Below are 11730 nucleotides of genomic sequence, written 5' to 3' on the forward strand. Positions count from 1 at the left end.
TTTGGTTATTTTTCCTTTTATTATGTTGTGATGCTCATTTTTTCTGAATGTTTTTTTTTTTATCATTTAAAATCTGCTGAACTTAGCTTGCCTTCAGTGAATGGTATTAGTGGAGGTGAGGCCTAGTAGAAAGCTTTCAAGAAAGCTAAAATTCACCCATTGTAGCTGTTATGGCTCATCAGCATTGGCGTCACTTTTCAGTACTGCGTAGTTACAAAGAAAAGTCAGAAAAACTTGTTTTTTTTCAAAAGGATTTATTAAAAAAAAAAACAGCAATAATTCTGAAATAATAGCTTTATAAATAACAAACATTAACAGAACATCCAGTCCTTTCTATTTACACCTCCACACAGAAGAGCCCTGCTTATCTAATGCAGACGCGTTAATCCATTCACCACCCCAAAACATATAAATAAATGAATAAATAAAATGCCCAAAACACACCAGTGCAAAGATCAAGCAGGATCTATAAGCTAATTTCCTTTGCTGCACATAATTTAAGGCCTCAAGCACTGCTAGGTTTCCTTTTCTGTTTACCCATCTTGTGCAGTCCCTGCAGCAGTACTGTGTAGGTCACTATTTCCACAGTTATCTGCACCACTGTTTCAGGACACAGTTCACACTAGTAAACAGTGGGAGTGAAGCTCTTATTAAAAGCCAGGTCGTTTTCAAGTGTGGCAGACGTGCCCCTTAAGGCACACCGCAACAGACTGGTAGCACACTTAGAGACAGCACATACATACTGTGTACACTCAGAAAGAGACCATAACTCTTAAAAGTTCAGCATCTTGCTTTGGTGAAAACATTCAGCGCTCTCTAGCAGCAAACTAATCACAAATGCTGGACGGACTCACAGAGAGGAAAAGAAAAGAGGCATCGGGTTGATGGTTCAGTAGGAATGCCTTTTGTTTTGCTTCTTAACAAACATATTGTGGAAATCTCAATTTCAGTCATCCTTTTTAGACTTTCTGCCTATCATCTTCAAAGTCTTTGTTGGGTCTGTGGCCTGTTCTCCGTACACTGCTAGAAAGATCCAAGGTCATCTGGAAGGGGAGTTTGAAAAAAGAAATCATCCTCACAAGAGTTTCTGCAGGGAAGAGTCACAAGTACCCATGACATGTTGAACTTCTCTTTTGAGATAACATGACATTCAAAATAGATGAGACGCTAGTAAAACGTGTACCTGTGAATCCTCCTGTGAGGGGATATCAGATCATTTGTTGATTTCATTCATAATTCTTTATAGCCAATTGCAGGAAATCCCACATAATATTACTTATTACCGGTGCTAACAATGCACTCCCTTCTAACTGAAGCAATGATCAGTGCACCCATCCTGTCGAGGGTTGAATTTGTGGCTATGGGTAACTTATCAAGGGCTAAAAGATGTGGGAGCATGTCAAAGTGCCAGGGATTTCTCCCCACTAAAACATCAACCCGCATACGGAGAGCAGGCCCTAGATGATTTACAAGAAAAAAAAAACGTTTTAAGATTTTGCTACTTGAGATTGTCACATTCAGTTTTTAAATAAAGCTACAAAAATGCTGCAAATGTTTCAGAAGGCGCGCGCTAGCTTGTTACCCAGAGTAATGTGAGTCAGCATGGTCTGCACCATCTCCGGCAGGTTGTACTCGTGCTTCCAGCCCCAGTCCTGTCTCGCTGCGCTGTCCTCCAGTGCTTTTGGCCAGCCGTCGGCTGAAAAGATGTAGCAGAGAAGAAGATGATAGTAGCCAGTGAACACTCTGAAAGGATAAAACTATGACACCGGTATCCCAGCAGTCTCACCGATCGCCTGCCGGACAGGATCCACATTATAGGTAACCTTGAAGTCAGACAGGACTTTCTGGATCTCTCGGGTGAGGTCCTGTGGCGTGAAGCTCATGGCGTTGATGTTGTAGGTGCGGCTGACGAGCGCGTCGTCTGGAGCCTCCAGGAATTCCATAGTGGCCCTGATACAGTCATCTGGGTAGGAGAGGTGGACGGAGGAAGAGATGAGTGAAACGGGAATGCTTCAGTGCCAATGTCGGCAAAACAAAACGCATCAAAGTTTGCTTTACCGATGTACATCATAGGCAGCCGTGTGTCGCTGCGCAGGTTGCACTCAAAGTGACCGCTCTTCACAGCTGCGTGAAAGATCTGGACGCCGTAGTCTAGAAAACAGTGAAAAGAGACCATCAGAATCAGACTGCATCAAAGACATGGAGCAAAAAACCCAAACATTTCCAAATGGTGCACCATCTTCCTTACATTGTCAGTTAGCCTGCACCTTCAGTATTTCCAGAGACATTATACAAGATAAGTGGTGGAGGTGATGATGGTGATATTATAAATGCATCTGTTATGTGTCAGTTTCCATCAAAATTATTGCTGAGCCTCTATACCCGTTCATTTAAAAAGGAAGTGAACCAAAACTTTAACCATATTGCAAAGGTGACTGTTGAGGGCCAACACTTATTCCTAGAAGGTCTTTGGGTATTTGTATCTCAGGCCTACTCACCTGTGGTTCCTCCTCCAGGCTGGGAGTCAGCCGAGATGATGCCTGGATACCTGAGACAGCGGAAATCCAGCCCATACCTTTGGTGGTAGTACTGATAATGGGAGGAAAAGACTCAAAAACGCCAGAAATAAGATGAATAGAGCTCAGAATGAGGACTGGAGCTACAACAGTTGTAAGTGCGGAGAAGAAATACGGGTATGTGTTTTCAAAGTCTCTACAGAGTGTGTCTCACCTCACCCATCAGCTCCGCGTGGACCTTGGATACACCGTAAATAGTGCGTGGCCTCTGCACACACAGATCAGGAGTGGGGTCTTTAGGGGAGGATGGACCGAAGGCACCGATTGTGCTGGGGACAAACACACGCAGACCATGTTCGGTGGCTATATCTAATATGTTATGGAAACCTAGAAAGAAAGAGAGGCTGTGCATAAGTCTGCTATGTTAATGCTCTGGTACATGCGTTACAGAGGTGTCTACCTGTGATGTTGACCTCTTTAGCCAGGGCCACGTTGTGCTCCCCCACAGCGGACAGCACAGCTGAGTAGTGAACCAGCCAGCTGATGTTATTGTTGACCACGATCTCCCTGAGGTTCTTATAGTCCAGAATGTCAGAGAAGATGAATGGACCTGTGCAGGACACACAATAGACTGTGTGTGTCGACCCACTCAGTTTTGGAAAGTTTTACCCAAGGAGTGCAGTTTTATGGACATGTGGTTTGCATTTGCACTGAACAAGAATGGAGCTCCTAAACAGAAAGACTGCATGGCCTTTGTAGGGTTTTTACTAACTTGTAGAATATGTGGAGAAGGTAAAAACAATACACACACCGTTATTGTAGACGTGGTTGGGGGGTTTCCGGATGTCAGACAGGATCACATTGAATTTTCCAAATCTCCTCCTGAAGAAGAAACATTAGAGCGGTCAGTTTTGGTAACTCTACTAAGAAAGCTGGTCTGCGGTACAAATGACATGATCACATGACGTCTTTAAGCTCTCTTTCATTATATATCATTTTAACAGTTGTTTCAACAGCTCACACATTACACCCCATATAGGTTTGACTCACAGGTATCACCTTTTGGAAGTTTTTCTATTTCTTTTTTTTAATAAAATTGCTGGATTTAGGACTGGTATCACCACAGTTCACCACAGCAGTTTAAAAGAGGTCTGCAACGATTCATTGAGTAATTGAATAACTCGACTATAAAAAAAACAATTTCCTTGCTTTGATGCTTTGTTTAATGCGTGACAATGTGGTGCTCACCAACATTTGCGATCAAAAATAGACCTGCAATAGGAGTGCGCGTGAGAATTAAAAGTATGACAACATTAAGCTCACGCAGCCTCCAGTGTTTCAACAAAAAGACTGATAACACAACAGCAGCAGTAAAGATGAGGGTTTAATGTCATAGTTTAATGTTGAGCCGGGGTCTGTCTAAATGCGGAGTCATTTCCGAGACGGTGTGCTCAGGTGGAGTGAAAGAAAAAGGTTTTTTAGCGTCCAAAACAGCAGCTCTGTTCCTGTAAATCACCATTATAACCTTTACTGGGAAAAAGCTAGCTGGAGTCCTCCGTCATACAACCTGATGCATCCTTAGCTGTTTGTTTTACACATCAAAAAAATCTACAGTATAGCTACAGAAGTTAGGTGACCCCTTACAAGCAAGCACTTGGTGAAAGTAGGAAGGAAAAACTTTTAACTTTTAACTGGAAGAATCCTCCATCTGCCACGACCAAGCTTTAACCACCTGGTATACCCAGGCGGTCTCCCAGACAAATACTAACCAAGCCCAACCCTGTTTAGTTTCTGGGATCAGACTGGAGCAGGAATGTACAGAATGGTGTGGCCACAACTAATACAGTGACTGGTATGTGTATATCGATAGAATTTTTACTGGTATCAGCCTGAAAACCCAGTATCAGTATCACGTATACGCAAAGAAAACTACGCTACATATGGAAAAAGCTAAACAACGGAAATCAGAGGTTATTTAAGCTTCTTACCTTAATGACTTAGCAAGCCCCACCCCCAGCTGTCCAAGTCCTCCTACAAGGATAAATTAGAGAAAAAGAAGCAAATTACCAAGCAGTTTAAGCACTTTTAAGAGCTGTCGTGGAATTTTTGTAAATAAAGTCTGCAACACAGAAAGAGCTGTGGTCAAACTATTTATTACTACGCGCAGGAGAATGGATACATACATCAAAACATCACAGGTTCATAGTAATGAGCGTTCTTATGTCATCATCAAACTCTGTGTATCTTTCAGTTACAACAGTCTTTTGTCCACCCTGGGCTGTTGCTGAACAGAGAAGACTCCCACTATCTTTTCCCAGGCCAGCACCTGGCGCTGGCCCTGACCTTCATCCTTCTGAGCCAAACAGTTAGCAGATAACATAGTGAAACATTGTTAGGCCTAGCTAAGCAGTTTTTTATTTCACGAGGTCATACTGACACATACACATACTTCATCTAAGCATGCAAAGGTTACACAAAAATCATACAGTGAAGTTCTAACCACCTATATCTAAATGTGAGGGTTAACTAGAATTTTCCCATTACAGAGCTTAAGTAACACAAGAGGTATGACACAAAAACTAACCAGTAATGAGGACTTTGGGTTTGTCACCATCAGTGCAGGATGAAGCATGTGTTCTGACGCCATGTACTGCAGAGGTCGTCTGCATAACACAGCGTGGGGGCCTGTTCCCAGCATGCTTCAATGCAGCTCTCAGCAACTGAACCACCGGCATCATAATACCTCCTATTAACAAAAGCACATATTAACATGAAACACTGAGTGCATCCACAGCCTTAGTATATGCAAGTGGGGTTACATTATTATTACTGTGGACTAGAGCTGGGAGATATAAGATTTTTTCATATCACGATATGTTTTTTTCATTTCAGGCGATAACGATATATATGACGATATAAGCCAAATAACTATATTTGTAAGATTCAAATGTGCCGTTGCTCACAAGTAAAATGTGAAATAATCAGCAGCTTGTCTTGATTTTAATATTTATTTCCCATAATAAGTTCAACAGGGTAGATGTACTTAAGGAACATGAGACTTTTTCAGATAAAGGCAAATATTGCAAACTACACAAAAGGCAGCCGCTAAAGCCTTTAAGTTTCAAAATAGAACAAACAAAACAGACTACTAAATTGTCAATTCCACTTAGAAACAAAATATTAATTCTAAAAATAAATCTTAGTTTGTTTTACAGAAGAACAGACAAAATTGACTAACTTTTGTCAATATCAAATAAACTGAGAACTAAAAGGAAATTTTCAATCTCTCCTTGTTGTATAGCTTTCTGAACTTTCTGAATCCTTTGTCATCCGCAACTGAAAATAGTTGTGGATGATTACTATACCTTTCTAATGTGAGGTTGTCGTCCCTGGCTCTCTTTCTCTCTCTCTCCCTCCCGCTCTGTTCCTGTGCTACTGCGAGTGTAACTACCGCCCCTCCCCCCTCTTCCCAGCGCAAAGCACAAGGCTCGCGTGCGGAGTGAAGCGGAAAAGAGTGCGAGAGAGAGGGTGAGAGAAAGAAAGTAAAAAACCCCACGGCTCGTAATAAGGAGCCGGATCGCGTCGTTCACGTCAAAAGTCGCGACCGACACATCACTACGAAATACCTTCGCACTACGGAACTTCTATGGCCCTTCCGTTCGACAATCTCTCCGGCATTGGAGCCATCATCTCTTTTCTCTTCGGTAACCTGGTCACCCACGCTCTCGGTTGATTTTTCTCTAGTCGGCACACTCATTTCCTCCATTACCTGGGCAGCCCGGCTGGCTGCTTCCGAAACAACTACACATATGCGGCTTGGCACTTGTGCTGTACGTAACAAGTCACATGACGTGACACTGCGGCTGTGATTGGTTCGGCTCTGCGCTACTTAATTTGGATTGGCTGTTCTTTTCTTTTTTTTTAAGAGAGCAAGGTCTATCGCAATAGTTTATTTTTTCTATCGAGAAAAAGTTATTTCGCAATACATATCGTTATCGTTCTATCGCCCAGCTCTACTGTGGACACACATATTATTATATTAACACCATCATCCTGTGATAATGTTAGCTTAGTTAAACTTACCTTAAATCAGTTCAACTGAAAAACCATCCAACACTTAGCTCGACAAAGCTACTTCCTCAGAGCAAGCTAATGGCTCAGTCACATGAGTAAAAATAGGACAGCAGGCTCCTTAAATAAAAAAAATTAAAAATTGGTGAGGCCTCATAATTGTAATGATTTTTTTCACATCTGTTTGGAACTTGTAGTCACTAAATGATTGGCCAGAATTTGAGGGTGTTTCACAATTGACCATTTTTGATGGCAAGCTTGCACAGGTTAGCTGACAGGAGGCGACTTTCCTGCAAATAGTTAAACTACAGGAATGTCTCAGAGACATAAATACCTGGATGACCTCTAGTTTCCTGCTTCTAAATCCAGATAAATCTGAGGTTATTGTACTCGGCTATAAAAATCTTAGAAACATGGTGTCTATCTAGATGCTTACTCTGGATGGCATTACCTTGGTCTCCCATAGCACTGTGAGGAGTCTTGGAGTCATTTTTGACCAGGATATGTCCTTCAATGTGCACATTAAACAAATACGTAGGACTGCTTTCTCGAATTTCTGCCTAATCTCTAAGATTAGAAACATCCTGTATCAGAGTGATGATGAAAAAGTACCTTACTGCTTCTTCTACTTCTAGGCTGGACAACTGTAATTCAATATTATCAGGACGTCCTAAAAACTCCTTGAAAAGCCTTCAGCTGATCCAAAATGCAAGAGTACTGACAGGGAAATTTAAAATCCTTCTCCTCACACACGTCTTGACTAATAAGGTCCTATTTTATCCTGAAGACCTCATAGTACCATATCACCCCGCCCCACTCCCAGGCTGCTGGATTACTTGTGGTTCCTAAAGTTTCTAAAAGTAGAATGGGAGGCAGTGCCTTTAGCTTCCAGGGCCCTCTTCTGTGGAACTAGCTCTCAGTTTGGATTTGGGAGAAAGACATCCTCTCTACTTATAAGATTAGACCTAAAACTCCTTTATAATGTATATAGTTAGGGTGACCCCGAATCCTTCAGACTGCAATAGGAATAGGGCTGTTAAGGGTGGGTTTCCCATGATGCACTGATTGTTTCCTCTTCACTCACCTCTTTTCACTCTCTGCATGTTTATAACAACACTCTGCATTCAATCATTAGTTATTATTTAACTTCGGCGCTCTTCCACAGCGAGTATTTTGCCACATCTCCCTCCGATCACCCCCAACCGCTTGCAGCAAATGGCTACACCGCCATCCTGGAGGTTACTTTTCTTCCTATTTAAAGAGAGTTTTTCTTTCCCACTGTTGCCAAGTGCTTGCTTATACAGGTTTATATGATTGTTGGTGTTTTCTCTATTATTGTAGGGTCTTTACCTTACAATATAAAGCACCTTGAGGTGTTGTTTTGATTTTGCACTTTATAATTAAAACTGAACTGAATTGAGCCCAGTTGCAGTCTGACTTGAACTGATTGCAACCACTGGAAAGTTGCAAATTACTGCTGTCTAATTTCTAAATGCAGACATTTTGTGGCATGTTATGCTTTTCTACCTGCTCTACGTTAAGAAAGATGAGTTTATAAGGGGTATTTTGTGCATATATCAACTTAAAACTGTCAAAATAAACCCAACATGTGAAAGCCTTGCCCGACCCCCAACACCCATCTCAGATTAGCTTCTTAACAGCCTCCTGCTGACTTGGTCTAAATATAGACCTCTTTATCTATATTCCAGACCACCATTAAGCCTATGGTGGAGCACAGGTTAATGTGGACAAACCCTTTCAGAGCAATGGAGTCTAGCAGCCTTGCAGTAAATACTTTGTGTGTTAAACTAGTTAAATAAACGTATTTATTTATTAGAGGTAAAACAACTAGTAACGGCACAACTGAATCAGTGCTATTCAGAAAAACGAGAAAAACAAGTTTAAAGACATTTTTTTTCTTTTGTTAGTACCACTGGACACAATAAAAGTGCATAAAGGGAAATTTCGTATCAATTCCCAAAGCTACCCAATTATTTCGGTCTTATCTGGGGTATAAGGTATTCCAGCTATTAAAAATAGCTCACTTTAACAGTTATATACTTTGTTTAACGGATGTGTTTCTTTAAATGAAGATAGTGTCCCCTCAAGTAGGATCCTAACCACCGAGGATAACTAGCTTTACCTAGATACCGGTTGCATATGTTGAGATTCAGACCATCTTATTCAGTTAACTTAAAAATGATACGTGCTGTAAAAATAACGTAATGTAATGCGAGCTTTTACAGATGACATGAAGTGTAGCCAACTGAAGCTCCTGTGCAGGGAGCATAGAAAACAAGCTAAACTCATGTTCTCCTTACTTTAATGCGACCTGGAGAAGCTGGCTCAGAATACGACTCCGAAGCCCTCCGCTGTTTGCGATCAAAACATGGAAATAGTCGCGCGTATATACTGCAAAGCTTATTCTGCTCTGTGATTGGCTTACAGTACGGAGGCTCGCGACAGAACAAGACTTAGGAAAATCTAAACTTCCGGCTGTAACTTTCAGAGTAAAATCTCATAAGCCTGCTGGCGATAATAATAATAATAATAATAATAATAATAATAATACATATCTCTCATATCTAATACATGTGGTTGGGTTGGGAAGGGGCGTTCCCCTGGCGAGCTGGAGGAGGTGGCCGGGGAGAGAGAGGTTGGCTGCTAAGCCCGGCCCGGCTAAGCGGAAGAAGATGAATGGATAGATGAACACCAACAACAACAACAACAATAATAATGATGAAGAACACCCTAACATTATATAAAATGTCTGAAACTAATATGGAAAGCAACAGCAAATCAACAAAAATAAAAACATTTAGAAAACTAAGCAGAAAACAGCAAGACAGGCGTATGTTGAAATTGCCAGACATTTTTTGTGCTAATACTATTAAACTGACAAATTTGAATAATACATTTCATTTATTGATTTAATCAATTTCATATACAATACTGTGCAAAAAACTTGAGCCACTACTTATTATATTGCTTCCAAAGACTCAGACTTACTAGTATTTTTTTAAGTGGTCTTGAGGAACAGTTCTCCAGGTTCTCTGAAGGTAAAAGCCAGTGTCTAAGGTTTTCTTTGGACACCATTTTTTTTTTTTTTTTTTTTTTAAGCCTGATGATAATCAGGCATAGAAAAGGTGCCTAACTCAAGGGATTAACGAGTGTGGTGTCTACATACCAACATACTGGCAAAGAACCAATTTTAGGGCACTTTGTTACTAGTGGCCGGTCACATTGTTCCCATTTCTTTAGTTGAATTTATGATAAATTCCAAAGATAACACAGTTTGACAGACATAAAATAGTATTTTTCTACTTTGGGTAATTCCCATAGAGCTATTAGCCAAAAACCTGGCAGCATGGTGTGCAGTTTCTTATCAGAAATAGTCTCAGTGGAAGAGTGGCTGCCAAGAAGCCAGACTGACTGAACTAGACTGAAAATCAGTGGAAACTGGTCTTTTTGGACTAATAAATCCAAATTTGAAGTTTTTGGTTCAAACCATCATCAGTACATGGAGGAAGTCAACTGAGTGGCACAACAGTCATCTGTAAAACAAAGTGAAATACAGCTCTGTCATGGTTTGGTTCTGCAGTTCGGTCAGTGGTGAAAGGCTCTGACTGGCAACAACTTCATGTTTCAGCAGGAAACATATTTACTGCCCAGCTTGTTGGAATTGCCATATATGTTTTTGCTGGCTTTTTTGTATCTCTCTCTCTCTCTCTGTGTGTGTGTGTGTGTGTGTGTGTGTGTTTTGCTTTTAGGGTACCCTGTATCATATTTAGCATTACATATGAACAGTCCCACAAATATGAATTTTCTTTGTTATAAATTTTGGTGACTCATCAGATCAGTGGCCAACATTGCACTTGCCCACTAACATATGTAACTCTACATGAATTTTATACAAACTAAAACATGATTATTAGTAAAAGCTCCCATAAGAATAAATTATCAAGCTGTGGTGAGAACAGTGGCAGGTGTGATTAAGTTGAGACGTGTTCATGCAACCACTTCTGTAATTAAGATGAAACCTAGTGTCAGTTATAACCTTGCCCCTGCTAATTATGTGCAATTGATTTATCCTCTGTTGCATGCAAAGAGATTAATCTGTGTCTTCCACCACTAACAAACGGTGGACACATGCGCACACATACACTCCTAGATGTACATGAACATGAATCTACATTTCTTAGAGCTTTTTGTCATAATATCAGTCTTTTTTGACCAATTTGAAGATTCTGTAAGGGGACAGGACATTTTTCTCCTGGCCTATACGTCTGTTTGTATTTTTGGGGGCCCAGTTTGTGGTGAATAGACTGTATGTAAAAGATGGATATGGCTTTAAGCTTTGGAAGGAGAAGTCAAACTGTATTAAGCCTGCATTCTTTTAATGGTGACTTGGGTGGTTATAAAAATTGCCAGTGTCGTTCTTGCTCTGTGGCCTCAGCAAATCCTTGTCATGCTGAGTTTATGGTTTCTGATTTCAAGTCATAATCAATGCAACAGAACATGATATGGAATAAAAGCACTACAATACAATACTGTCCAAGGTAGGGATAGATTTGCATTTGTCACAGATCTGGACAATATCCTGAACAATGTGATCTGGAGCTTTGATTTGTTTTTGAGATTTTTACAAGTTGGTGAGATCTTTTGGACATGACTGGATACCCATCTGTCGAATATATGTGTAATAGAGCGATATTTATTCTTCTCTGATCTCTTTGCAAATTAACCTTATCTTTTATGTAGCTGGTTTTCGGATATTGTAGATACAATGCATGGGTGGTTGATGGATACGTGTTTGCGATATCTTAGTAAACGCAAAAGATTGGACCCTGAAAAATCCCAAATCCAGACACACATCTGTAAAATATTCATGTAACATGCTCATATTTAAGCTTTATGCACAAACAAGATATTTAGGTAAGATGTCATTACTGCCATAATTGATTAGAAATCTGAGATTTGTGTTTATATGTGTCTTGAGGCAACTGTTGTTGTGATTTGGCACTCTATAAATAAAACTGAATAGAAATGAACTTTTGCCACATACTATTCTAAAGTATCCACAAATCATCTGTAATTTAGATTTGCATGTATCTCTTATTTTGTCAACAAGGACCAGCAAAAT

At 40.4% G+C, this 11730-nt stretch overlaps 1 protein-coding gene across 6 annotated transcripts; it reads right to left on the bottom strand.

Moving 5' to 3' along the window:
- Nucleotides 1-276: 276 nt before the first annotated feature.
- Nucleotides 277-9018, bottom strand: LOC134620483 (L-threonine 3-dehydrogenase, mitochondrial-like). 6 transcript variants are annotated; one of them, XR_010092124.1, is made up of 12 exons: nt 8909-9018; nt 5101-5262; nt 4505-4547; nt 3328-3398; nt 2977-3126; nt 2731-2903; nt 2499-2589; nt 2059-2151; nt 1787-1963; nt 1583-1696; nt 1184-1457; nt 277-1043 (listed from the first exon to the last, which is right to left on the bottom strand). XR_010092124.1 is itself a non-coding variant. In XM_063466659.1 (12 exons), the coding sequence occupies exons 3-12, from the start codon at nt 5252-5254 to the stop codon at nt 1273-1275; spliced, it is 1251 nt and encodes a 416-aa protein (XP_063322729.1). In that variant the 5' UTR covers nt 5255-5262; nt 6600-6707; nt 8909-8996; the 3' UTR covers nt 277-1272. The 6 variants fall into 6 exon arrangements, 4 of the variants coding, with proteins under 4 accessions (XP_063322729.1, XP_063322732.1, XP_063322728.1 ...); XR_010092123.1 differs by having other exon boundaries at nt 277-1087; XM_063466659.1 differs by adding an exon at nt 6600-6707 and having other exon boundaries at nt 277-1457; nt 8909-8996.
- Nucleotides 9019-11730: the final 2712 nt, after the last annotated feature.

Source organism: Pelmatolapia mariae, linkage group LG23 (genome assembly GCF_036321145.2).
Source record: "Pelmatolapia mariae isolate MD_Pm_ZW linkage group LG23, Pm_UMD_F_2, whole genome shotgun sequence".
NCBI classification, from domain to species: Eukaryota; Metazoa; Chordata; class Actinopteri; order Cichliformes; family Cichlidae; genus Pelmatolapia; species Pelmatolapia mariae.

Coding starts and splice junctions, on each gene's coding strand:
- LOC134620483 (XM_063466658.1), bottom strand. CDS start 5,254: ATGATGCCGGTGGTTCAGTTGCTGAGAGCTGCATTGAAGCATGCTGGG. Junction 2,904..2,976: donor TAAAGAGGTCAACATCACAG/GTAGACACCTCT, acceptor CTTTCTTTCTAG/GTTTCCATAACATATTAGAT. Junction 2,152..2,498: donor GCCTGGAGGAGGAACCACAG/GTGAGTAGGCCT, acceptor ACTGTTTTCTAG/ACTACGGCGTCCAGATCTTT.